This window comes from Carassius auratus, linkage group LG48F, assembly GCF_003368295.1.
Source record: "Carassius auratus strain Wakin linkage group LG48F, ASM336829v1, whole genome shotgun sequence".
Lineage (NCBI taxonomy): Eukaryota > Metazoa > Chordata > Actinopteri > Cypriniformes > Cyprinidae > Carassius > Carassius auratus.
In genome coordinates, this window is record NC_039300.1 from 1,588,193 (window position 1) to 1,614,426 (window position 26,234).

Consider the following 26,234-nt stretch of genomic DNA (forward strand, 5'->3'; position numbering starts at 1 on the left):
ACCTGTGTGCTTGTTCTTGTTTCTGTCTTCATGCACATCACTGGAAAATATACCTACAACGAATCTTCAAATTAGATATGACTAAAACACAATGAATGTTACAATTAAATATGACATATATATATATATATATATATATATATATATATATATATATATATATATATATATATATATATATAGCTGATAACTTGTTTAGTATAGAAGGAAAGCAGCAGTACTGGTGAATATCAGTCAATCATAAAGAATATACCATGATACTCTTTTGTTTGTGCTGTTAGATAAAAATAAGGGTTAGCTACAGTGTAAACTTAATAATCACACACCGACATGTGCATATTTCCGAGAAACTTAATGTGTTTGGCATGCATTTAATTAAGCACACACAGATGCCTTCTCGGGAGGGACATGAGGAACCTGCTAAGCAGGATCCACTTCTAGTCAATGACTGTGGCGCATGCGCAGTGTTTGGTTCATTTAAACAATAATGCAGTAGCTCACCTGACTAATATGACACAGGATCTGAACGGCGCGTTTCACCTGTAAGTAACGTTACGCTGAAATTATTGCTGTTGTTTAAGTGCTGGTGTAAACATAGCATTATACGGGCATCTTTTACCTTTTCATTGCGTTTTAAAGCAGCGTGTAAGCTAAAAAGACTGCATAGTTAAAATAAATAATACATAATTGTCCTGCTATTTCCAGCGTCAAACGCGTCGCATGTGCTGACACCCGCACACCTGCGTCTGTTACATCGCGTTATGTCAGGTTTTCTGCTGTAAATCAGCCGCTGTGAGCTGTGATCAGATCTGCTCTGCGCTGTAGTGTGGACGATGGAGATATAGAGAGATACAGATGGACGGAAATTAAGCGTGCTGTGTAATAACGCGCATGTCGTCGCGCGCTCCCGCTCGAGTGTAGTCGCGTGATGCGCGCGGTCCACACGGATTATTGAGATCTGTAACACTACAGTAAGTGTGGTAATCGACTGATTTACATGAAGATTGTTGGTGTTGATTTTCTCTTTATCGCCTATATGTGTTTCGATATCAGCCATAAACGAACATCCAGGCCTTCTTCACTATAAATGAAGAAAATGTATGGAGGCCTGATTTATAATGTTACACTGGAAGTGATGGTTAGTATTGGAGATTGGTGTTGAATAGTTAATTCAGTCCAGGGTACAATGTCAGGATTGTCATTATGGTTTTAATGCAAAAACATGTTGTTTTTTAATTTCTCTTTATTATGAAAAGCAATTTTAGCTTAAAATAATGCATAAGTGAAAAAATACATTTTAGGTCTTACAGGTCACCATTTTTGTAGTATTTCAATCAGCTCTCAGGTCGTTTGAAATGTTTCTGTGGTTTGACGTTTGTGAAAATGCAATCTAGTCTGCCAGTAAATATGGTCATAAAAAACTGCAAGCCTAACAGTCACAAAAGGAGAAGCAGAATGCGGTGTACAGTTGTTTAAGGTGGAGAATTGCATGTCAGTTATTCATAAATGCGTATATAAACTAACAGCTCTACACACAGCAGAGAAAATCTGACGAAACTCTCCGATGAGGTCAAGTCACATTTACTATAGCACTTTATACAATACAGATTGATTGTTTTCAAAGCTGCTTCCGAGTAATAAACCGGAAAATAGTGTATGTGTTGCAGAATGAATATAGTGTTAAATTGAATATTAAATTGAATTCCAGGTGAATGATGTACTCTCCGGCGGTCGATGCAGGAGTGATGGTGGTGGAGAAGGATCCGGCTCTGAGCGGTGCGCACTCACCTGTGGACTACATGAGCATCACCAGCTTCCCTAGACTCGCAGAAGATGAAGCTTCAGCAGACAACATCCTCCGATCACGCAAAGGCAATGAGACCTTCCTCAGCGAGCAGGACACAGGTCCTCCTCTGCCCTCCTCTGCCTCGGACCTGGCCAGTCGGGACATGTCTCCTCTGAGAGAGACCAGCAGAGACCCGCTGGCACAGGACTGCGCCTGCACACGGGACGGGCTGACCGTCATCATCACCGCCTGCCTGACCTTCGCCACAGGGGTCACCGTGGCCCTCATCATGCAGATCTACTTCGGAGACCCACAGGTGCTGCCTCCGCTTTGATTGGTTCTCCGTGAACGATGCACCTCAGCATCATTTGCTCATGGGAGAAAGACGTGTTGTTATTAGGGCTGTCAAAGTTAACACCAGAATTGTGCAAAAGTTTGGGATTGGAAAGATTTTTAATGTTGTTCACAGGAGTTTCTTCTGCTCATCAGGGCTGCATTATTTGATAAAAAAAAAAGTGCAATATTATTATGATGTAAAATAACATATTTCTATTTTAATATACGTTAAAGTGTAATGTATTTCTGTGATGCACAGCTGTATTTTCAGCATCATTCCTCCAGTCTTCAGTGTCACCTGATCTTCAGAAATCATAATAATATACTGATTTATTATCAGCGCTGGAAACTGTCGTGCTGCTTCACATTTCGTTGGAACATTTTTTCAGGATTCTTTGATGAATAAAAAGATTAAAAAAGAAGTATTTTCTAACAATATACACTACAGTTCAAAAGCAAGGATGTATTAAATTGTTTGGAAGTGATATAAATATTTATTTTGTTAGAAAAGTTTGAATAAAAGCTGTTCTTTTAAACTTTTTATTCATCAAAGAATCCAGAAAAAATATTGCAGTTTCCAAAATACTATTTGGCAGCACAACAGTTTCCAGCGCTGATAATAAATCAGTATATCAGACTGATTTCTGAAGATCATGTGACACTGAAGACTGGAGGAATGATGCTGGAAATACAGCTGTGCATCAGAGGAATAACATTATGTTTTAAAGGATATTAAAACATTGTTTTATATTGTAATAACATTTAGCAAGTTTACAGTTCTTTCTGTATTTTTTGATCAAATAAATGCAGTCTTGATGAGCAGAAGAGACTTCTTTAAAAATCATTACAAGTGTTACTGATCCCAAACTTCTGACTAATGGCTTTATAAATATATGTGTTTAATATAAATCGTAATGCACAAAATAGCTTCTAACGAAAACATCTGTAATTTGGTCTATATTTCATTGGCCCCCTTTAATTAATAAGTGATAAATAACAGAAAAATGTGTGATTTATTAATTTTTTCATTGGTTGGCAGCACTACCGGTAATTAATATTATTCAGTCCAATCAAACCTATGAATTTTGGATGGTGGAAGATCAAATGCAGATGATTTTCTTCCCCTCATGTGAGTCTGTCCTGTGCTCAGGTGTATAACCAGGCGGCGGTGGTGACGGACGTGGCCCGCTGCACGTCTCTGGGCTTCGAGGTTCTGGCCCAGCAGGGCTCCAGCGTTGATGCTGCTATAGCCGCTTCGCTCTGCCTGGGCATCACCCATCCACACACCTCGGGCATCGGCGGGTACGAGCACTGCACTCATGTGTTCAGACGCTTTTATCACTAGCCACTTACACAAAGAGGAACAAAGCAATTCACCAGCATTTGCACAATGCAATGTTTATTAGACACCTAGATTAGAAAGCGAGCTAGAGAAGAAGTGTGTGTGTAGAAAAATGCTTGCAGGAAGGGTGTGGTTCAACCCTAATTAAACACACCCGATCAAGTCCTTCAGGCTCATCTAGAATAAAACTTGCTCACAAAGTAATGCGAGACAGTGTATGATGTTCATGTTTGTTGTAATTGTTTAAATGTTCTGTTGAAAGTCTGTCCAAGAATCTCTGTTAAAGCATCTTTTCCAGTAAATCACTCACAACTGTAAAGGTCATGGACAGTCACTGGTGACCGTTTCCAGGAGTCCTGTAGACAGTTTTGTAAGAAGGCACACGTGCAGGGCTAGAGAAATGGATCTGGTGTGTGATGAATGAGAAACGGTGCGCTCTTTCTTCTCAGCGGCGGCGTGATGCTGGTCCATGACATCCGCAGGAACGAGAGCCGGGTCATTGACTTCCGGGAGACGGCTCCCTCCGGGATTCACCAGGACATGATGTTACATGTTCATCAGAAGGTAAAGATTAAAGTGTGTCCTGCGCTGATGTTTAAAACCCGAAGCGGATGAATAAGTGCAGGTGTGTTCACGAGCTGTCTTTGTGTGTTAGTCAGGTCTGTTAGTGGCTGTTCCCGGGATGATCCGTGGACTACACCAAGCTCACCAGCTCTACGGGAGGTACAGCTCAAGATACAGATCTGACACTTCCGCTCCTCTTGACTCACAACAGCACAGTTAGAGGCTAAGCCAGATGAGGTGTTTTCTCTCTCTCTCCTCGAGGTTGCTGTGGAAAGACGTGGTCACGATGGCTGCCGATGTGGCGAGGACGGGATTCAATGTGACGCATGAGCTGGGTGAGCATACATCACACCTGTGCTCTACAGACAGTGCGTTTCACTGGAAGATTGAACATGTGATATTTGTCTGTTGACCTGTGTGTGGCAGCTGCTGCGCTGTCCCAGGTGAAGGAGCAGAACGTGTCGGATGCGTTCAGAGACGTGTTCCTGCCGAACGCTCAGGCTCCCCCCGCGGGACTCTTCACCAAACGGCTGGATTTAGCTGCTGTCTTGGACAGGATCGCAGCCAATGGAGTCTCCGAGTTCTACAGCGGGAATCTGACACAGGAAATGACATCAGTGGTACCGTACATCTCCTATTGAAATATTCTTTTAATGTAATTATTAGTTAATATATATATATATAATGTTTTCATTTTAGTTGAATTTTATGTGCTTTGTGAAATTTCTTTTCATTCATTCAGGGTTTTGTTTTCCAAGTTTTAACTCCAATTTTTAAGGGTTTTAGTTTTTTTTAAAAACCTATCAGATCATTAAAATCTTTCAAATACTCCTATTTGTAACTATTTGTAGTTTGTTTAACCAAGAACTATTGTATGACCATATTGATATGGTGTGTTTTTGAGGCCAGGTTGAAGCTAAAGGCGGTGTGCTGACGGAGGAGGACTTCAGAAACTACACCACTGTCATACAGAAGCCACTGCAAACTCTTTACCAGGGTAAACACACGTCCAGCTGCTCTAAAACAGCCTAGAGATGCTCAAAATGCAGTTTATTACTTTATTAGGTGCAGTAGTTTAGGTGTAGTAGTTAGTCTATTGACCGTGACACAGAGTCCAGACAGACCCTTCTGTTTAACCCTGTATCAGTTTCACAATAGTGCACGGTTTCTGTTGTTATGTGACTTCTCCAAACTGGGTAGACGAGAACTGCAGCTGTAATCTGACAACACTGCAATTCAGCTGAACTTTCTAAAGCACACAATAGTCATGCTGAGGTAAAGATGTTTGTTTGGAAACAGGCTGAGTAAAAGTTAAACTAGTTAATAAGAAATATCCTAATGTATTAAAGTAGCTGATATTATATATGAAGTACCGAAAGCTGTGCAGTTTGAGAGATGACTCATGAATTATGATGAAGGTCTATTGTTTCCCTTGTAAATTATAAGCGGTGTTATAAGAAATACAGATAGTAAAATGAGCATCATGAAAAATGTAAAAGCGCACACCTCTGACCCTAAACAAACTACGGTTGGCTGATGAAAGTTATTTTGTTTTAAAGGGGGTTAAATGGTTTATTTTGATTAATGAAGTGTTTTAAGAACAGCTTTTCTCTGTGGTAGAGTCATTATAATGCTCATGGTAATGTCATTAGATCAGTGTATACTAGCAGCTCCTGTAGTCTGAGTGTCTCAGCAGTATTTGGGTTGTGTTGTGTGTCTCTGACAGGTTACCAGGTGTTCGTTCCCCCTCCGCCCCACGCAGGAGCCGCCCTGCTGTCCGCTCTTAACATCCTGGAGGGCTTTAACATCACACGCCAGGCGTCCAGGAGCAGCGTTCAGCACTGGACCGCTGAGGTGATTTCAATAAAGGGCCATAGTGATGTATTTATGCTCTTTCTCTTGTCTTGAACTCCATTCAATAGATTAAGGCAGTTTTTACTTTATTGAATATTATATGGCTTTTCACAATACACTTTACCCTGGGTTAACAACTTTATTTGAATCCTGATTTGTTTAAGGAAAAAAGGGGTTTTATTCAAATGAAACAAGACTTTGAGCACGCTTTGAGTTTCTAGGGACACCGCGACGAAATGTGACGCACTGGGTGGCTTTTTTACCTAAATGTAATTCAACCTAAAGAACATGAGTGATGAGATCTTTTTTTTTTTCTTGAATGTTTTTTAGTTTTTGTGTTTTCAATTTATTTTAGTTTGTTTTTAGTCATTTTGATTATTTTTTATTTCCGTATCTTTTTAATTAGTTTCAGTTGTAATTAAGCACATCAAGTTAAACTAAATGAAAATGAGAAATGTTGCTTTGCCAACTAGCTAAAATAATGTTTATACACACACACACACACACACACATACACACACACACAAACATATATATATATATTACATTTTAGTGCTGGGCAACGATTTTTTAGCGTGATTAATTGCATTGTTATGCTCAAAACTAGTAATGCTTTTAAAAGTAAGACCTGTTCCTGGATCAACATTACTGTCCAAAAATATAGATTTAACCCAATCCCTACCCTTTAAACCTAAGCCGACCCATAATTTATTCCTAAAATCAGAGGGAAATGATTGGTTAGTAAGAAGTGTGTCAAAGCACCTTGATTGTAAGCCTAAAACTGACATATCTTGAAAACCTATCCTCCCTTCTGATTGGTTGATTGCAATGTTGTTCCAGGAACATGTTTTTGTAAGCGAAGAAAACTCAAATAATTTCATTTTTGGGTGGAGTACCCCTTTAACACACGATAAAATAATTTTCAGTGTTAATCAGTTAATACTATTGTTTAAAAATCCCGGTGTTTAATTTCCTCCCCATGTAGTCTCTGAAGATCGCTTTGTCTCAGGCCAGTGGACTGGGAGACTCCAGGTTTGATTCATCGGTTTCTGAGCTTGTGACGCAGATGCTCAGGTGATTATTGAATCCAAACATGATTATTTCAGCAGCAGTGAGAGGAGTGTTCACTGTGTGTTTCTGTGTTTCTGGCTCTGACAGTAAAGAGCAGGCTGCTGTGCTCCGGCAGAAGATCAGTGACTCCCAGGCGTCTGCGGCCGAGCTCTACACCCCGTCATACGAGCTGCAGGAGGGCGCTGTGGCCAGCCAGCTCATGGTCATGGGCACCGATGACTTGATCGTGTCTGTTATGAGGTGCCTTACTCCACCAGTGTTTGTATACGTGTAAACCCCAATAGCAGCGGTGTCCAGTCCTGCTCCCAAGTCCAACACAACTGAAGCAGCTAATCAAAGTGCTCAGAAACACTAGAAGAAGAACTAAACTCTGCAGGAAGTCCTGGACACCGCAAATGTTTAATCTGCATAAGAAATGAATGATTTAATGAATGTTTTAGCTCTCTAAACCGTCCGTTTGGAAGCGGCATCGTGACGTCGTCTGGGATCCTCCTGAACAGTCAGATGCTGGACTTCTCCTGGCCCAACAAAACACACCGCCCCGCAGCTCTCAATCAGGTACACACTCACAAACACTGGCCATGGGATGTATTTGTTCACAGTAGTCAATAAAGTTCTATTCTAATTTCAGGTATAACCAAAGAAAGAAAACATCAGTATTTTTATACAATATTACACAATGTCTGTAATTAAATAGTAACGTGACACATTTGCCGGTAATAAAGTCGTGAGATACTCTGCTTTCTCTTAAAAAATAGCAATGTTTTCATGTCGTTTATAAAGTGTAAAACAAAGTTTAGTGAACAGGCTATCGATTGATTAAATGATGAGCTATTTCTTCTCAAAAGCGGTTGAAAACGTTGTTTCTGGAGGCTTCTAGGCAAATGTGTTGAAGCTGAACAGGACCAGGACACTCCTGTATTATAGTTTTAGAGTAAGGGAACTGAGCGTTCAGTTTTCCTCCGTGTGTGACGTGTGTGAGGACTGTTCTCCTCAGCGTAACCGCATTGAGCCGGGCAAGAGGCCGGCCTCGTTCCTGACGCCCATGGTGGTGCGTCCGTCCATCGGGGTGTGTGGCACATACGTGGCGCTGGCCTCCTCTAACGGCGAGCGGGCGCTGAGCGGCATCACACAGGTCCGCTGTCTTCACTGTGCATGCACTCTCATTCACTTACTGACGTCAGTCTCCAGCAGTGAGCACGTGTTCTGCTGTTGTTGCAGGTTCTGGTCAATGTTTTGTCCTCCCGTAATAACATGAGTGAGAGCGTGTCCTACGGCAGACTGCATCCTCTCGTCCAGAACAACACCCTGCTGGTGGACTGTAAGTTTCATTCTGTGTATCTCATCAAGGCTGTATTTGTTTCATCAGAAATACAGTAAAAACAGTCATGTGAAATATTTGTACAAATTTAAAATAACTTTTTCTGTTTTAATATCGATTTGAAATCGATTTTTATATTTACTGTCCGTTTTAAAAAATCTAATGCATCCTTTCTGAATAAAAGTATTCATTTTTTTAAAATAATTTGCTAGCTCCAAACCTATGAACATTTTAGAGACGAGAAGTGCTTCATTTAGACGCTTTCTACAAAAGACAAATGTGTTTGTTGTTTTTAATTATTAATTCCATTCCATTAGTAATATCTGAAAAAATATTCAAAATACTTTTTAATATAGTATTTAACCAACAATTACAAACATATATCTATTTTATACTTGCACTTGTCGGTTCCATTTTCATGCTTGGAAAATTGCAAAATAGCACAAATCAGGTTTTTAAGTGATATTTTCACATGCTGTATGTTGGTAACATTGCTGCAAAACCCATAGCAATAGAGGATAAACCCAATGCGAACACAATGCTGAATTAAGAAGTTGAGTAAATGTTTAGTGCATACTGTTTTGTGTTGTCTTTGAGGAAAGTGTGATTGAGAGCAGAAGCCCTGCAGTACTGTTTTTGAGGGTGGAGTTGTGCTTTAAGTCTCTTGTTCTCCGTCCAGCTCAGTTTCTGGAGGCGGATGTGAAGTCTCTGATGCAGAAGGGTCATGATGTGCGTAAGGTGGACATCATCTCGCTGGTGGAGGGGACCCGGAGGACCAATGAGCTGATCATCGGTGTGAAGGACCCACGCAGCACTGACGCCTCGGCGCTGTCCATGTCCATGCCCTAGACACACACACACACACACACACACACACACTCACTCAGACACACTCTCTCTATCTGCTGCTTCTCTCGTATGCTGTTTGTGTAATAAAACAGGGATGTTAAGAGGTTTCCAAGCTCCCTTCTGCCGCACCACAAACACAGAAAAACAATGACATGTGACTCCTCTTTGTTGGTTTTGTTTAATTTACCTAAATATTTCAAGGACTATGCATGTTATCACACATGGCTGGACAAGTTAAAGCAATAGTTCACCCAAAAATGAAATTGATGAAACTTTACTGATGAAGGTTAATCAGGTTTGGAGAAATGTAGCACTGCATCGGTGTCTCAGCAAATAGATGCTCTGCAGTGGATGGGTGCCGTCAGAATGAGAGAAACATCACAATAATCCACACCACTTTGCTTAATTCCTCCAAATCTGTCCTGTTGAAGACACAAACTCATCTTTGAAGGTCTAGGGCTGAATAAACTTTCACTTCTCAGTGAACTATTCCTTTAACTGTTTAACTGCTCCAACACAAAAATCATTTGGACACATCTACTCGCTATTTATTGATATTTTCCACATCGGACGTGGAATTATAGTGAAGACATTAAAACAAAAGTATGAAGCATGAGAATTATGAAGTGAAAATATTAGTGCTTATTCAGTGGCCAGCGTTTGTCACACTTCTGTCAGAAACCCTCACGAGGAGCATCTTGGGATGCTTCAAACAAATAAACAGTATTGAAGGATGCTTCATGTGTCCTGCTGGCTGCTTCTCCTTCACTCATAAGATCACAAGGATCAGATTCAGTCAAGTGTGTCCAAATGTTTTACTTGCATATCGGATGTCTTTTTATTATCATAATCAAGAGTTATTTGAGGATCTTATTGTGTGAATTACTCCAGTGGCAGATAAAGGCAAATTAAATTAGTTTTTTTCATTCCTGGTCTTCATGACATATGTTCACAAATGTGAGTAAATGTTACTTGAAGTGAATGAATGCTCCTGTTTCTGAATGAATGGTGGTACATACAGTGGTGGCCAAAATGATTAGAACAATAGTATTTTCACTAGATTAAAAATGGTTTTAAGTCAGTTACTTCTATCTTTTGCTGTAGTGTGTCATTAATGAAATGGTTTTACATGATTGAAGAGAAATCAGTCAGTAGTGAAATATGAGGTAAACAAGATTGATTTTCTTCTAAACTTTCAAATGCAGTTTGATATATGCCGTAATTGTTATTTACGTTAATAATTTTATTTTGAATTCTGGATATCAATTTGCTGATTTAATAATAATGCATTTTCTTTTCTTTTTTATGTGGAAACCGTGAAATGAAGTTACAGTTTATGCACATATTTCTGAAAGACAATCAGTGATTATCTAAAAGTGAAAGTGAGCTTCCTGTTAATGGGCATATTTGGTATTTTCTGCCACAATCAAATATTATTGCACTATTACAGCATTCGCTTTACAATGACAATCAAGAATAAATATTCAATTGTAGTGTAGTTTCTGGCATTATTTCAATCTCATTCAGCATGCAGTTGGGTGATCTATATTATATACTCAGCTAGTCCATCATCCTTCCTGGAAGACAGCTGCCACATCTGACCGTTCCTTCTACAACTAAACATATTTTCATGTTTAAAAAAAGTATATATATTATTATTATTTTTTTTTTTTTTCAGAAGTTGTTTGCTGAAGCATTGAGAAAAAAAATCAATCTGTGTTTTCTTAGTGTCTAATATGTATTTGTCAGATATGTTGTGTCAAGCTATTATAGCAGGTTTAATCACGGCTGTCAGTGTTGGTCAGATGAAACAGCTCTCTGCATGCTGTCCCTAACACCATTGATGTAAACGCTTACCATAACATCACATAATTGTAATCTGTAATTTTTGGATGAATAAAGAACACCTTTCAATAGTCAGGTATCTCTCCTTTTTTAACTACATAGGTTAAAAAGTAGACAAATTTCCTTCTCTCATTTAATTAAAATGCACACACTTATTTATAAATGCCATCAAATGGTACAGTTGCTGGTCATATAATTATAATACCATCAAAAAGTTGATTTATTTCACTAATTCCATTCAAAAAGTGAAACTTGTATATTATATTCATTCTTTACACACAGACTGATATGTAAAAAAAAAATTATTGCATGTTAACATATACAATTATATTTACAACCATAGCCTGATTTTAATTACGTTTTAATGAAGGTCATTTGCAAAATTGTACTTTGTCGATCAACTATAAATACAGCAGTGTGGGTGAGTGAGCGGACAGATATTGTATTAAAATGTTGACTTTAACAGTCTCTGAGCGAGTAAAGGAAATGCAAAAAATGTTGCAATGGTCTGCACGCTCACCTGTTTCATATGAGTGGAAATTCAGAATAAAATGTAATTATTTATAACCTAATAGACAGTCTCAAATGGTCAAATGTAAAAAAATCGTCAGAATCTCATGAAGCGTACACCAAACATAAATTTTATTATTATTATGTTTTTTAAAAAAAAAAAACGTTTTCATTTCTAATCATGTCTTATCACGTGTTTTGTGCTCGTGCCCGTGATCTTTTGGTCACGGTGTTTCAGTGCTCATAACTCTCTTCTCGTGTTTCTGGACAGCAGAACGGGCACTGACGCGCGCGGCCCCGTGTGAAGCGAGTGCGCGCACGCAAAGCGTTGAACTTACGTACCCAGCCGCCTCGCGAACGCGCCGTTAGCGTCTGCTAGCACATACCTGTTTACTACAGTAAAACCACTCCTTATGGACTGACAACGGTGAGATCTTACCTCCTCATTATCTTATGGAAACATATGTATGCAATTAACATGTAAACGCGTCCACTGCACGGACGGAAGAGCCTAGATTTAGTGAAGCAGTGACCAATGAGGCTGACTGTGTTTGTCTTGCTAATATCGTTAACGTTACATTAGCCGGAGTGACTAACTCGTCGTAATAATTCGGTTATACGCTGCTGTGTTATTGTTAGGACTGCATGTACCAGATATGAGTTTGAAAGTCAATATAATGATGTCTGTTTGGCTTAAACCTAAGTTAGGCGGTTTGTCTTTGTTTTGATACCGCTAATGCTAATGCTAGAGAAATAAACCCATATGAAGCTTTTCAGTCATTAATAAAGGCAAGGATAATAATACACCAGATGTTATGTGTTAGATATTTACAGGTTACAAATGGGTTAGTTTGCAGTGAAACTCTCTTCTGTGTTACTAAAGTCACCTGATAAGTTAGCAGTATTTGACATCTCTGTTAAAATATTAAGTTTAATCAGTGTTGATTCACCGTGTTCTTTGAGTTGGTGATCTGTTATTTGCTAAAGATACTTTGAGTAGTTTCTTATGCACCAACAATCATGGTAGCACGGTATTTTTGAAGTACTTTCCAAACACATGGGTAAGTCATTATATTATCATCCCTATGTAAAGCATTACACTATATATCAGCTCTTCTCCTGAAGAAATCATGTTCAGTCACTGTTTCTTGTTGTACTGCATTAATGTTGATTTATTTAATACTGTGTGAAGTAGTTTGATCATTTTCAGTCTGGGGTCATTGAGGGGACTGTCATCTCTTTATAGAGCAGTTCATACACATTGGAGTCTTCCATAAGCATGTTTTCTAAATTAATATCAATTAAGTATCAAATGTTAGGGTTATACAACTTTTTTTGTGATCTAATAATAATAATAAAGATTTGATAAAGAAAAAAAGCCTCATTGAAATAAATAAACCTGGCAACATTTTTGATAACTTGGCACGTGTGTGTTAAACTTGGTTAGCAGTGATGAATGATGATTTTACATTTGTGAAACCTATTAAATTGATCTCTCTGTATATATTTTAATTCTGGCTATGTCTTGTTTGCATGGCAGCATATGTAGTATATACTCATAATTAGGGCTGCAATAACTAATCGATCAAATTGATTATTATCGATAATGAAACTCATCAACAGCGATTCTCATTATCCATTAGTCAGGTCTGCTCACAGTGCACGTGAGAAACAGAATGAGCTCCTGCAGGAAAAGGACATGATCCAAGCTGTCAAAAACATGATAAATCTGTATTTTAAGCTTCAAGCTGATGCATTAGTGTGATGGCTTGCCTGTCAGTCGCTTTTACAGATGCGTGTGTGACCTTGGCGCAAAAATACTTAACGGTCATATCCTTATCTGTAAGCCTTTCCATTTTTGCCTAAAGGTCCGTCCTGACAGTCTGCGTTAAGTTGAAATCTTTACTGAAAAGTGGCGGGCGCGTGCGTTAAACAGATAGGCAAGGGAGACAATATTCAGAGCAAAAACATTCACTTTAATATCTGTTGTTTAACACTTATATGTTCAGATTTAAAAGTCTAACACGCACTGTGAATCATTTATGAGAGTAGGAACTGTGAAAGGACAGCAGCGTGTAATTGTCTAAATGTAAATATCAGACACTTTTACGGGATAAAGAAATGACAGTAAGAGACTGACTGTGATCAAAGTGTTCCTACAGAGCATTACTGTGATTGTATTCGTCTTCATTATCTGTTTTAGTTTTTAAACCACAGATTTAAACTTTATTCACTACGTAGCCTACAGTGATTAACACATTTATTAAAACAAATGTATTAAATTTAGAAATCATCAAGTGCTTTTTTTTATTTTTTATTCAGATAGTATACCCAATTAGTCAAAAAGTACATAAACAATGCAAGCAAGTGAGCTGTTATCAAAGGAAAAGAAGGCCATTTGTGTTATTATGTGAATGAATACGATTTAGTTGTTTTAGTTTATTTGTCCAAAAAATCCAATAACATTTTTAGAATGATTTTTTTTAATAATATTTGTGTTTTGTATTATAAATTCAAGCACTGGTCTAATAAATTAAGCACTGTATGTTTTCATAGCATTCAGCTGGCACATTTGTTTTAAGGACATCGGACAGAATGTGTAATTGTGTGTTTTTTGTCAGTAAAATTTAAATAAAGAAAACAGGGAATTTAATCCAATTAATCAGAGAAAGTATCGCCCAACTAATTGATTATCAAAATAATCGCTAGATGCAGCCATAAATTATGCCATTAATATTTAGGAGATGCAGACCTAGCGTTCTCATCGATGGTGACAAATCTTGTTCCTCTTTAAGCAGTGTCACCGTCTCCAGAGGCTACGCAGCTCTTTTGGTGAAGGGCTATGGCGCATCAGCTGTCCCTGGATGCACAATCCCCTCGAGCCGTCCCGCTCACAGATCACGACTCCGGAGTGGAAGATGGAGACGATGGCTCCCGCAGCCCTACCACAACCTCCACCATCTTTGTTGCCTTCAAAGGGAACATGAATGATGAGGACTTTCAGGAGAAGCTGGATACCATCTTACACGGGATGCCTGATATGCTGTTACTAGGTCAAGATTTGACTTCAAACTATGATTAATATTCATATGCATTAGAGTGATTAATCTCTGCAAGAATTGTAAGTTTTTGGAAAGATGCATTGGATTTTATACATTTAATTTGAATTCTGTTTATTTTTAAAATGCAAAGCGTCATACTCTCTTTGCTCAGGGTTTAGGATATGGGCTACTAGTCCAATTATTCCATTTTGTCAAAAAGAATTGACAAGTGCAGTTTTTGTTCTTGCATTGTTGTATTTCAAACCCAGTGGACACTGACTAAAAGCAATAAACTCTATTTCATGGTCTCTTTAAATGCTTTAAATCTCAGTTGGCTTATGTGGCTCCTGTACTCCGCTCCGTGTCTAATAAAGGTACTCAGAGGCTCGAACCCGAGCGCGTGGAGCCGTGGAACAGCGTACGTGTCACTTTCAACATCCCCCGAGAGGCAGCCGAGCGACTGCGCCTCCTGGCTCAAAACAACCAGCAGCAGCTGCGGGATCTGGGCATCCTCTCTGTGCAGATTGAAGGTACGGATGTGTCAAATTCTGCCTTGGCAAACCACACGCAATGTAAGGGTCTGCCAGCAACCTCATTTCCTGCTTGACCTCTTTGGCACATTGTATTTTTAATCGCATACAAGTTTAATTTTAGCCTTTGTTCTACAATCAGCAAATGTGTTGATCGGCCTGTTGGGTTCATACAGGTGAAGGAGCCATTAACGTTGCTGTTGGACAGGGCCGCAGCCAAGAAGTAAGGGTAAATGGACCTCTTGGGGCACCTGTTCAGATGAGAATGGATGTTGGATTCCCCATGCAGCAGGGCCAGGGTAATTATACACAAGTGCTTAACTTAACTTCTAGAGGTGCACCGTCTTGCAGAGTTTCTTTAACCCTAATCAAACACACCTGTACAAACTAATCCAGTGTTTCCCACAGACTTAAACTCGATGTGTGGCTGTACTTCACCGGGGGAATTATAGGCTATATAAATCAGCAGACGTGCTGATTGAAAATGCATATTCATTATTTGCCAGCAGGGGGCGCTTTTGGAGCGTCAGAAATAGTGGTTTCCCCTGTAACGGCTGCTTTATCAGGCATTATAGCATCGAAACGTTTCAAACTTTTATATTGTCCTCATTTGTAAGTTGTTTTGGATAAAAGCGTCCCTTCAAAGATACATTGATATAAAAACACCCGCACCGCGTTTTGACTTTGAAACGTGTAGACCTCATGTTTATTCAATAAAGTCAATGCATTTCGGAAAATCTATTTGTGGCGGTCAGTGTTGATATTAATAAATCAATGTTTGGGAAACACTGTAATCAAGGCCTTCAGGATGACTTAATTTAATTAGGCAAATGTATGCTGAAGAAATACTTGTTTTTCAGCTGGAATGCGTATGAATAATCCTTCGGTGTCCATGATGCCTCCTGGGGCTAATATGGCAGCACAGGGAATGGTACCGAATAGTGGTGGACCAATGCAGCCAAGAGCACCAAGGCCACCTTCACAGACAGGTAATGATAATTCTTTAATTCAAATAAAATATAAATAACTATTTATTTTCCATACAGCCCTACAAAGGTAAAAGCAGTAGTTGCACCACCATTGGGACTGCTTGTTTGTTTTATGGATTGTTCTCAAATTTATTTTCTCATACTGTTTTCTTTGAATGTAGTTGAGCCAAACGTCAAAGTTTTAGTACCTTTATTAAGTGAACATTTGAGGATTGTGCTTCATATGTTCTGTGTGGCATTATTATTTTTTAAATCAAAGTTTATTTTCTTTTAAGTTACACTAAACTGACAAAGTTTAAATGTATTGTTTTAGTGCGTCGGTTGATTTACAGGTGAGTAGGTGCTCCTCTGATGTCATATCAACTAAAGGCTGGAATACACTTCACAACCATTGACAATATTTACAGATGATGAATCGATGGATGAATCAACATTAGTTACTGCAATTCAAATCCAGTCTGCAGTTGACCGATTTCACAGAAAATCGCTTAGTGTAAAATGGCCACAGACTCTAGTTTTTAAAAGTTATGTAGTGTATTTCAGCATTAAGATGGTTCATGATCCAGATTATTTGTATGTGAAAAGCCTTGGAATCTTATTAACAAGGATGTAGTTCTCATTTCATATTTCAAAAGTTTTCACATTTGTGTTCACAATTTTTTTTTTTTTTTTTTTTTTCAGACACAATGGATCCCATGATTTCAGGGTTGGCCTTACAGCAACAGCAGCAGCAACAACAACAACTCCAACATCCTCAAGTGGGACATGGTCCACTCGGCAACTTAGGACCACAGGGACATCACATGCAAGCCATGCAAGCAAATCGGCAGCTAAATCCAGCAGCCCTACAGCAACTTCAGCAACAACAACATCAACAACAACAACAACAGCAGGTTCAGATGGCACAACTAGGTGGTGCACGGGGTCCTTTCAACCCCTCCAACCAGATGCCTATACCTCCTGGCTGGAACCAGTTGCCCTCTGGTGTTCTCCAACCACCACCTGTCCAGGGTCCTATGGGACCAGGTTGGAGGAAAGCCCCACCACAACCACAAATGGGACAGCGTCAACCCTCTTTGACATCGGTTCAGACGCCCAATCATCCACCGCCACCATATCCATTTGGAAGCCAGCAGGCTGGACAGGTTTTCAATACAATGGCACAGCATCAGTTGCAACAGCAGCAGACAGGGTCAAACCAGTTTGCAACCCCTCAGCCCAAAGGCCCTCAGGGAGCACCAGGTGTAGTTGTTTCAAGAGCGCCTCCTCCTTTGCCTCTCTCATCTGCCCCACAAGGAAGCCTTGCAGCTAAGTCCCCTGGTTCGTCATCATCACCTTTTCAACAGGGTTCACCTGGAACACCTCCAATGATGGGACAGGGGCAACTTGGTCCGCGTCCCACAACCCCTCAGGGTTTCCCACAAGGTGTTGGATCTCCAGGAAGAGCCGTGATGGGCCAGCAAGGAAACATTCAGCCTGGCTTTATGAGTATTCCACAACATGGACAGGTTCCCCAAGGTGGAATGGGAGGTATGTTTTCAGCATTTTACATGCTGACATTCTTAAGGTAAAAGTGATAATGTATTGTTATTTATTTGGTCACCTGTATTTGAATAAATCCATATTGCAGGTATGCCTAAACGAATGCCAATGGGTTTCCCAAATGCTCCTGTTAATCAGAATTTTGGACAAGGACAGGTTACTACCACTGGAGCAGGTAGTACACCCCAACTACAAAATAGTCAGAGCATGACGAACTCTGGTAAGATGTGTGGATTGTTTTAATGCGTTTTTAAACTTCTGTTCTAATATGAAGTTTTGTCTAGTATAGAGAATTTTAATGAATTTTCAACACATCTAAAAATCTCGTTATAGGTGTCCAGTCATCAGCCTTAGCGCCAAACCACATGCAGTCAAATCCCCTTCAAGGTGCTGGAATGACCCACCACAGTGGCATGCCAGCCCAACCCCCAGGCACCACATCAGGTGGTAGTATGGGGCAACCTCAGCAAGGTCTTCAGACTCAAATGATGGGTGTACAACAATCACAGCATCAAACACAGGTTGTAGCTTCTACCCCAAGTCAAATGGTGCAAAACCAAACAGGGGGCCAGACTGTTTTATCCAGGCCAGTGAATACCGGGCAGCGAGGAATGACCCCTCCTAAGCAAATGATGCCACCACAAGGTCAAGGGATCATGCAGAACCAAAACCAGCTTGGTGGAGGACAGGGACATCAGGCATTATTGCTTCAGCAGCAGCAGCAGCAACAGCAAAATGCTATGATGGAACACATTGTAGCTAGTCAGATACAGGGTAACAAGCAGGCCTTCGGCCCAAAAGGTCAACCTGGAGTAATGCAAGGCCAGATAATGAGAGGTCCTTCACCTAGTATTCAGGGTAATATGCCGCAGTTTCAATCTCAGATGGGTCAGCAACAGATGACTCCGCAACAGCATCAGCAACAACAAATGGCTCATTTACAACAACAACAGTTACAGCAACAGCAACTACAACAACAGCAGTTACAACAGCAGCAACTACAACTGCAACACCAGCAGCCACAACAGTTACAAATGCAACAGCAGCAACAACAGCTGCAGCAACCCCATCAGCAAATGGTACAACAACAGTCTCAACAAATTCCAATAAATGGTAACCCCAACCAAGCATTAGGGATGCATGGGCCTCAAATGCGTCTTCCAGGAAGTCATCATTTAGTACAACAACAGCTTCAGCAAAAACAACAACAACAACAACAACAACAGGTGATTCTGCAGCAGCAACAGGCTGGTCAGCAACATCAACATCAGTTAGGAGATAGTAATGGAAATGCTGATATCAACCAGCAGATGGTTCCAGACCTGCAGAATCAGCAGCAACAGCAGGGTATGTTGGGGAGTTCTCAACATTTACAGGTTGGCAATGGTAATTTTCCTGGCCATGGTATGTCCTTTAACCCTCAGTTTGCTGGTCAAATGCAAATGGGAGGCCCATGTGGCCAAGCAGGTGGATTTCCAGTGAACAAGGATGTGACACTAACCAGTCCCTTATTAGTAAATCTTCTCCAAAGTGATATTTCTGCCAGTCAGTTTGGTCCTGGTGGGAAGCAAGGAACAGGTGCAGGTGCTGCTAACCAGGTCAAGCCTAAAAAGAAGAAACCTCCTCGTAAGAAGAAGCCAAAAGTAGAGGAAGGACAACAGCCTATTGACAATCTGTGGTAAGTGCTTTTTATTCTTTGATACATTTTTTAGTAAGTTATGTAGAGTAAATAACTCTGTTGCACTGTTGAATATAACTACAAAGTTTGATAAATGTGTCTTCCTTAGTGGTCTTGATTCACTGCCTCATGGAATGGAAGAAGTAGAGATGCAAGGGCTGGGTAGTGATCAAGGGTCTGGAATTGACTCTAACTCTAAACTTCCTGAATTCACAAATCGACAAGGTAAATGATTTAATGACTTTTGACTATTTATTGTTTATACAATAATTTAATTAGAGAATTTGAATTTATTTACCATTTTGTTTTTAGGTCTGCCTGGACAGGCCGGAGATCAAAGGGTATTACAGCAGATGCCTATGCAGTTTATGCCCCCACAACAGCAGCAACAGATGCAACAAATGCAGCAACAGCAGCAGTTACAACAACAGCAGCAGCAGCAACAGATGCAACAAATGCAACAACAGCAGCAATTACAGCAACAGCAGCAGCAGCAACAGATGCAGCAACAGCATCAACAGATCCAGCAGCAGCAAATGCAACAGCAACAACTGCAAATGCAGAGTATGCAGGGTCCTCAAGGTCCTCAAGGTCCTCAAGGTCAAGCTGGAACATCACAAGGACCCCATCATGTCCAGACACAGATTCATTCACAGCAGTCAATGCAGATGCAACAACAACATCAACCACCACCACAGCACCTCCAACAACAACTGCAGTCACAGCCACAACAACAGCAACAACAACAGACACAACAGCAACAACAACAGGCACAACAACAGCAACAACAACATCAGCAGCAGCAGCAACAACAACAACAAATGATAATGATGCTTAAAATGCAACAAGAAGCTAAGAATCGAATGCCACTACAGCAAGGTGGACACATGCCAAAGGGTTTAGTCAATACTAACGATCCTTCTCAGAGAATGCCTGTATCACAGCCAGGCAACATGCCTGTAATGATCGATCTTCAAGGCCATGGAGGTGTTCCACCCTCTCCTGATAAAGCCAGAGGAATGCCACTCATGGTTAATCCAACTCTCACTGGACCAGCAAGAAGAACACCCCATTCAGAGGTTGGACAACCAACACCACCAGAGGAAACCCCTGGAAATCATAGCGTGCAGGACCGGGTACCCCTAGAAATGGGTCAGCAATCAGGAAATGGAAATCAAACACTGATTCCTAATCAAGGTTCAAATACTCATTTAATGAAATCTGTGCCTTTATCAGTGCCCCACCAGCCAGGAGCAAGTCCCCAACAGACAGCAATGACTGGCTCACATAATATTCACTTTTCAAGCTCTCCTGCAACTTCCCAGAGTTCCCGCCCCAAAACCCCTAACCGAGCCAGTCCCCGACCATATCACCACCCTTTAACTCCAACCAACCGTCCACCTAGTACTGAACCCTCTGAAATAAATCTGTCCCCTGAGAGACTGAATGCTTCTATTGCTGGCCTTTTCCCTCCAAAAATTAACATTCCTCTGCCACCGCGGCAGCCGAACCTTAATCGAGGCTTTGATCAGCAAGGTCTTAACCCAACTACACTTAAAGCAATTGGCCAGGCTCCGCCCAACTTAGCAAATCTTCCTGTCAACAATAATACTAGTGGCAACAATAATGGCCCACAGTCTTATCCATCAGGTGGTGGCATGGTAAGCTCCGGAGGAAAACACGACAAACAGAGCGGTATTGGGCAAGCTAAAAGAGGTAGTCCCAGTAATAGCCGAAGATCCAGCCCTGCCTCAAATAGAAAAGCTGCCACCCCAAGCCCAGGAAGACAGAAGGGTGCCAAAACATCACTGACATCACATCCACAGCAAATGAGGGTTAGTCCACAGAACGTGATGGTTAGTCCCAACTCAGTGCTCCCAACTACCTCTGCATCTTTGTCATCAGCAGGTCCTGGAGAATCACAGCAGAGTTTAAATTCTCAGCAAACCATACCTGTTAGTGCCGATACAGTTAGAGATGGCCAGGTAGTGACTACACAACCAGAGCAGCACCAGGCAGGTCAGTTAAGAGAGCAGACTGCTTTTAAAATGGCAAGCCCTCGGGTTTCGTCTCAGGAACCCAGACGACAAGAGCCTAACAATTTGGTTGAACAGCGTGCTGAAGATAAGCAACAGCCTCGGACAACACCACAACATGACCTTGGCTCTGCTGTATCACCAGCATTTAGAGATGCTCCAACATCTCTGAATCAGCTATTGGACAATACAGGCACCCCATCTTTGTCAATGAAACCTCAAAATAATCCTCAAGTGGGTGTAGAACTTGTACAAAAAGAGAGTCCTCAGGCTCCACCAGCTCAGGAGAACCATCCTAATCCTGTTGTCTCACAGAGCACAAATATTGGTACCTCTTTGTCTTCAAGGGAAATTGATCAGAAACCTAAATCTGCTTCAGTATCAAGTCCAAATACTGTAGCCAGTAGCAGTGCAAACCTGCAGACTGTCAGTGCTGTATCAAGTGTTAGCTCAAACCAAACTGTGCTCTTAAGCCTTACTTCAGTTCCCAATTCTTCAGTAAGTTCAAATCACAATCTTATACCAATCTCAAATGCATCTCAAACGGTCTTGCAAAGGCCCATCTCATCAGCACAAACTTCACAAAATCAGATCACAGTCTTTGTAACCTCTAATCCCATTAGCTCTGCTACCAACACGGCTTCTGTCGTTCCTCCTGCTGTTGTTTCTAAGGTACTAGCAGTACCCAATAAAAATATAAGACCTCCTGATGTCCGTCAACAAAATCCTACCCAAATGCGTCCACAGTTCATCACAGGACCTGTGTATTCAATATTTCAAGCTACAACTGTTCCATCAAGTACTAACGTCATGTCTCAGCCTGTCACCATAGTCTCTGCAAATATCCAACTTACTCCTACCCCGGTGTCAACTACATCACCACCCTCTGCACCACCATCAACATCTATGCTGACAAGCTCACCTGCTGTCAGCATAGCTGCTACTCAGCAGAGCCGCACTGTCATTGGGCAGCTTCAGGTTCAAGTACCTGCAAGTCAGGCTTCCCCTGTAAACGTAGTACTGTCACCGCAACAGCCAAGCCCTGGAGGTCCCAAACAGGAGGGTGTCTCTAATGCTAGTGGCCCAAAATCTAGTCCTGTTGGGCAGACGGCCTTACATTCTGGCAAGTCCTCACCCTTTCAGCAGCTACTGGCTTCTCCACCTGCTTGCTCTAGCCCAGGGGCTACGGCTGTTTCACGCAGAAGTCCCCTGTCTCCAACAACCATGTTAGCCAAAAGCAGTCCAGTCCAGACTGTTGTAACCAAAAGTACCACGCCCAGCATATCTTCGAGCAGTGCTGATGATCAAAAAGAGCGAAACCCTGTCACTCATATTGGAAAGGCTCTGGATGTTGCCCCAACTCAAGCTTCTTGTGCAGTTACATCTGAAACGGTATCGGCACTCCAGCCCACTGCTCCAGTGACTATTCCAGCTGCTCAAATAGCGTCTCCGCAATCATCTGCACTTCCACCAAAAGTGTCTTCTCCTGAACCTGCACCCACTCATTCCCCAGTCCCTACAACTACACCATCGTCTAAAATGCCGCCCCCAGCCTCTACCCCTGGGATGGTTCACCTGTCTAGCCCTGTTGCTACTTCTTCACCATCCACTAGTTTGCCTGCAGATTCTGTCTCTGCACCCACTGCTGCTCCAGGACCTCCCACTACAACTTCCGGCTCCTCCACTGCAACACTTGCACAACTCTCTGGGGAACAGCAGCCTTCTTCTTTGGCAGACACTAGTGTACCTGACTCAGCTGAAACAAAAGAAGCAATTATTGATGCTCCTAGCATCTCAGGTAACTACTTGATGCTATCAAGGCAATTTCATTAGTTGTCCTGTCAAACGTTTATGATTTTTAATTCGAAGATATTCTTTTTATTTTATTACACAGTTCATCCTGAAGCTCCACAAGAAGACCAAGCTTCATGTGCCCAAGCTGGTAAATGATTTAATAAAATCTTTTTTTTACCCATGCAAGTGGTAGTCATATGCAGGGGTGGCGCTATTGCTTCTGGGCCCCATGAACAAGAGCCCTTGGAATCCTTCTAACAACCCCCCCCCCCCCCCCCCCCCACACACACACACACACACACACCTTTATGGCGCCCCTGGCTCTATATGAACCAGCTTAAGTATACTTATGCATGTGACCAAATGCATAGCCTTTCGAAGTATGAATAGCAAGACTTACGAAAATGTAAATGCTATTTACTTTTCATCTTCTCTCTGTATAATGCATGATAATGCAGCTTTGTTTACAGCAGTAACCAATGAAAAGCTGTATCACTGCTGTCCCATAAGCGCCACCTGCTGTCAGAGAGTGAATTTGCGTCTCATTCAGCCCGTCTGCTTTTATTTAGTTTTATGTAGCATAATTTCACAAAGCTACTCACTCAAGTGTTTTGGTCTTTGGAAGTTTGCTGTTGTTCCACCTCTTACATTTATTTTTAGACTGTGAATACAACGTGAATACAACAAATTATACTTTATATGCTCAGTTCATACATGCACATTGATTTGTTTTGCATGAATTAGTTGTTCCACAAAGTTGCAACGAACTTTGGATCAACTAATTCATGCAAAACAAATCAATGGGCATGTGTGACCTGAGCATACAAAGTATAATGTGGTTAGAAGTATACTTTGGACTTTAGCATATGCTAATCGTATTAAAGATGATGTGAAGCATGCTTTGACCAAAACTGTTTCTCCTAGTCTGACTCTGCTTTGCACCAGCTTGGCTCAGAAGAACTCCCAGGGATAAAGCCTGAAGTGGAAAAACAGAAACAGTGTGCACAGTCAGTGTTTAACACAACTAATTTGAGTTGTCTTTATTTACAGGACAAGGGGTTAACACTGCAGCAGAACAAGGGTAAGGCAATATGCAATGTTCTTTCTTCAATAATTTATAAACCTCATATTCAGCATTAGTTGTGAATACTGACTGTTTTTCCATGTTTTTTTTTCACCATCATTTAAATTTTATTCAGATTTGTTTTTTTTATGAACACATTTGTCAATTGTATTTCAATCAAGATTTATTTTATGTATTGAAGATCAGTTTTATTGGATCATCTGAATGAACTCACCCTCATGAACACTAATAATCATGGAATGATTCATGAAATCATTCTTTTTCTTGATCATTACTCAATTATGGGGAAGGAGGCAAAAATGTTGTTCAGCATCAAAGCAGTTTACCGCTGTTTTTCCACTTCTATAACAGATGGGCAAAGAAAAGAAAGACGCCCGTCATCTTAGCCCCAAGGTATGTATATAGCAGACCTGTAGATTCCCTGCACGGGTCCGTGCACGGGGCAGCGTGGCCGTTTTAGTAAAACGGTCATGAACAGGACGGACGTTATCTGTGGTAGATGAGGAAAAACAGCCAAGTGTGAATTCCTCAGTTGTACAGGGGCCAGATGTGCTCATTTTCCTCAGTTTTAAGACCATTGAAAACAATAGATTTCCAAAGAAAACTAGAGAATATATGTAGCATGCAAACTGACTCCACAGCATTTTGATCATTTTTTTTTTTTTTTGTATCCCTATTGCCCTTTGTTCCTTCTCCAGGGATACAAGGGCCACCACTGAGAAAGCCAAAGGTCCTAGTCGACGAAGCTCACGAACAGACAAGGAACCTGAGGAGGAAGCATCCGACAATGGCCAGAGAAAAAGAGCTGCTAGGCCAGGCTCAGCGTCCTCCAACACAGGAAAAGGTACAGGCTAGACGTTTAGTCATCACTTCACTATAATACCATTTAAGATTAACTTAATTTGTGTTCGGTATTTAAATAATTAAAATAAATCACTCCTAAAGTTTATAATAATAGATGTTTCTTTCTGTAAAGTATTGGTGGTGTTTCGATGATTTCGACAAGAATCTTAATAAAGGAGAAAATATCCGCCGTTTACCACAAGTGCTGAAATGAATGTTTTTGATGACTAACTTATCTTTTGTTTCTTCTGTCTTTCAAGAATCAAACACTGGAGCCAGTCCCACGCAGGCAAAACGAAGGAAGTCAAAGTAATCAGGACACACAAACCTGTGAATTGTACTTTATTTTTTGTTGTTTTCTGAACTTGTTTTTCCTTTTGTTCTAAGCAGGATAACCATGTACAGAAAGTTTTCTTCTTCTTCTTTTAAATCATGATACTGTATTTTGTCTCTGGCTACTAGATGAGATCCCGTTCAGAATTGTGTATGATGTGTTTGTATGTCATAGTTTTGGTGTGACTTTTTTATGATTAATAATATTGATCAATTCTGGATTAATCATGTGATGTCTGTAGGATCACAATGTAATAATGTGACAGAATTTGTACTTTCCACCCCCATGTTGTAAATCATGAATTAACTGCAGTTCAATACTGGTAGAACCCGTCTTCACCCAGTTAGCCCCCGGATCACATGCATTAAACTATTTTTACAAGTGTACATTTGACTTGTTTTTGTTTGTCACCAAACATGCAAATATCTAAATCTTAAATTAGAACAGATTTAAAGATAACACTTGGAAAGTTCTGCGTATAATACTAGCAAACGTACACTGCATACTGTCGCATGACCTCACTGTGTGCTTGGTTCATTAACTAGTGGCTTTCAATCTGTGGTTTCCAAAAAGTAGTTTGTTTTCACATAAATCATTCACAGTCTAATCACATAATAGTCAGAAATAGATGCAAACATCGTGGTTGATTACATGAAGGTTGATTGGTATTCATCTTCTCAGTCTGGAAATAGAAGTTGAATGCAGGCAATTTTATTTCATCACTATATTGAAATATCAGAGCCAGCTGGCTGCACAAGTGACCACAGACAGCGCCGCAATCATCACATACAAACATCATTTAAATAACCACTTTCGATGATGTAATTGTGCGTGTTAATTTCACTGTTGTCTCTCAGAAAAGAGAATAAGTAAATATGATGAATT

General features: G+C 40.6%; 2 protein-coding genes across 6 annotated transcripts; both read left to right on the top strand.

Annotated features, from left to right (window-relative positions):
- Positions 1-419: 419 nt before the first annotated feature.
- Positions 420-11,037, top strand: LOC113068654 (glutathione hydrolase 7-like). 2 transcript variants are annotated; one of them, XM_026241451.1, is made up of 15 exons: positions 420-542; positions 1,709-2,102; positions 3,273-3,424; positions 3,914-4,028; positions 4,120-4,187; positions 4,290-4,363; positions 4,455-4,648; positions 4,938-5,025; positions 5,755-5,882; positions 6,868-6,956; positions 7,041-7,193; positions 7,394-7,511; positions 7,951-8,088; positions 8,175-8,274; positions 8,954-11,037. In XM_026241451.1, the coding sequence occupies exons 2-15, from the start codon at positions 1,713-1,715 to the stop codon at positions 9,121-9,123; spliced, it is 1,977 nt and encodes a 658-aa protein (XP_026097236.1). In that variant the 5' UTR covers positions 420-542; positions 1,709-1,712; the 3' UTR covers positions 9,124-11,037. The 2 variants fall into 2 exon arrangements, with proteins under 2 accessions (XP_026097236.1, XP_026097237.1); XM_026241452.1 differs by lacking the exon at positions 420-542 and adding an exon at positions 604-971.
- Positions 11,038-11,764: 727 nt separating this feature from the next.
- Positions 11,765-25,735, top strand: LOC113068655 (nuclear receptor coactivator 6-like). 4 transcript variants are annotated; one of them, XM_026241456.1, is made up of 16 exons: positions 11,765-11,905; positions 14,274-14,531; positions 14,894-15,049; positions 15,226-15,348; positions 15,910-16,038; positions 16,720-17,568; positions 17,669-17,800; positions 17,914-19,258; positions 19,368-19,483; positions 19,571-19,691; positions 19,734-23,092; positions 23,189-23,236; positions 24,139-24,169; positions 24,524-24,565; positions 24,871-25,016; positions 25,276-25,735. In XM_026241456.1, the coding sequence occupies exons 2-16, from the start codon at positions 14,321-14,323 to the stop codon at positions 25,326-25,328; spliced, it is 6,861 nt and encodes a 2,286-aa protein (XP_026097241.1). In that variant the 5' UTR covers positions 11,765-11,905; positions 14,274-14,320; the 3' UTR covers positions 25,329-25,735. The 4 variants fall into 4 exon arrangements, with proteins under 4 accessions (XP_026097241.1, XP_026097239.1, XP_026097242.1 ...); XM_026241454.1 differs by having other exon boundaries at positions 19,571-23,092; XM_026241455.1 differs by having other exon boundaries at positions 11,782-11,905; positions 14,277-14,531; positions 19,571-23,092.
- Positions 25,736-26,234: the final 499 nt, after the last annotated feature.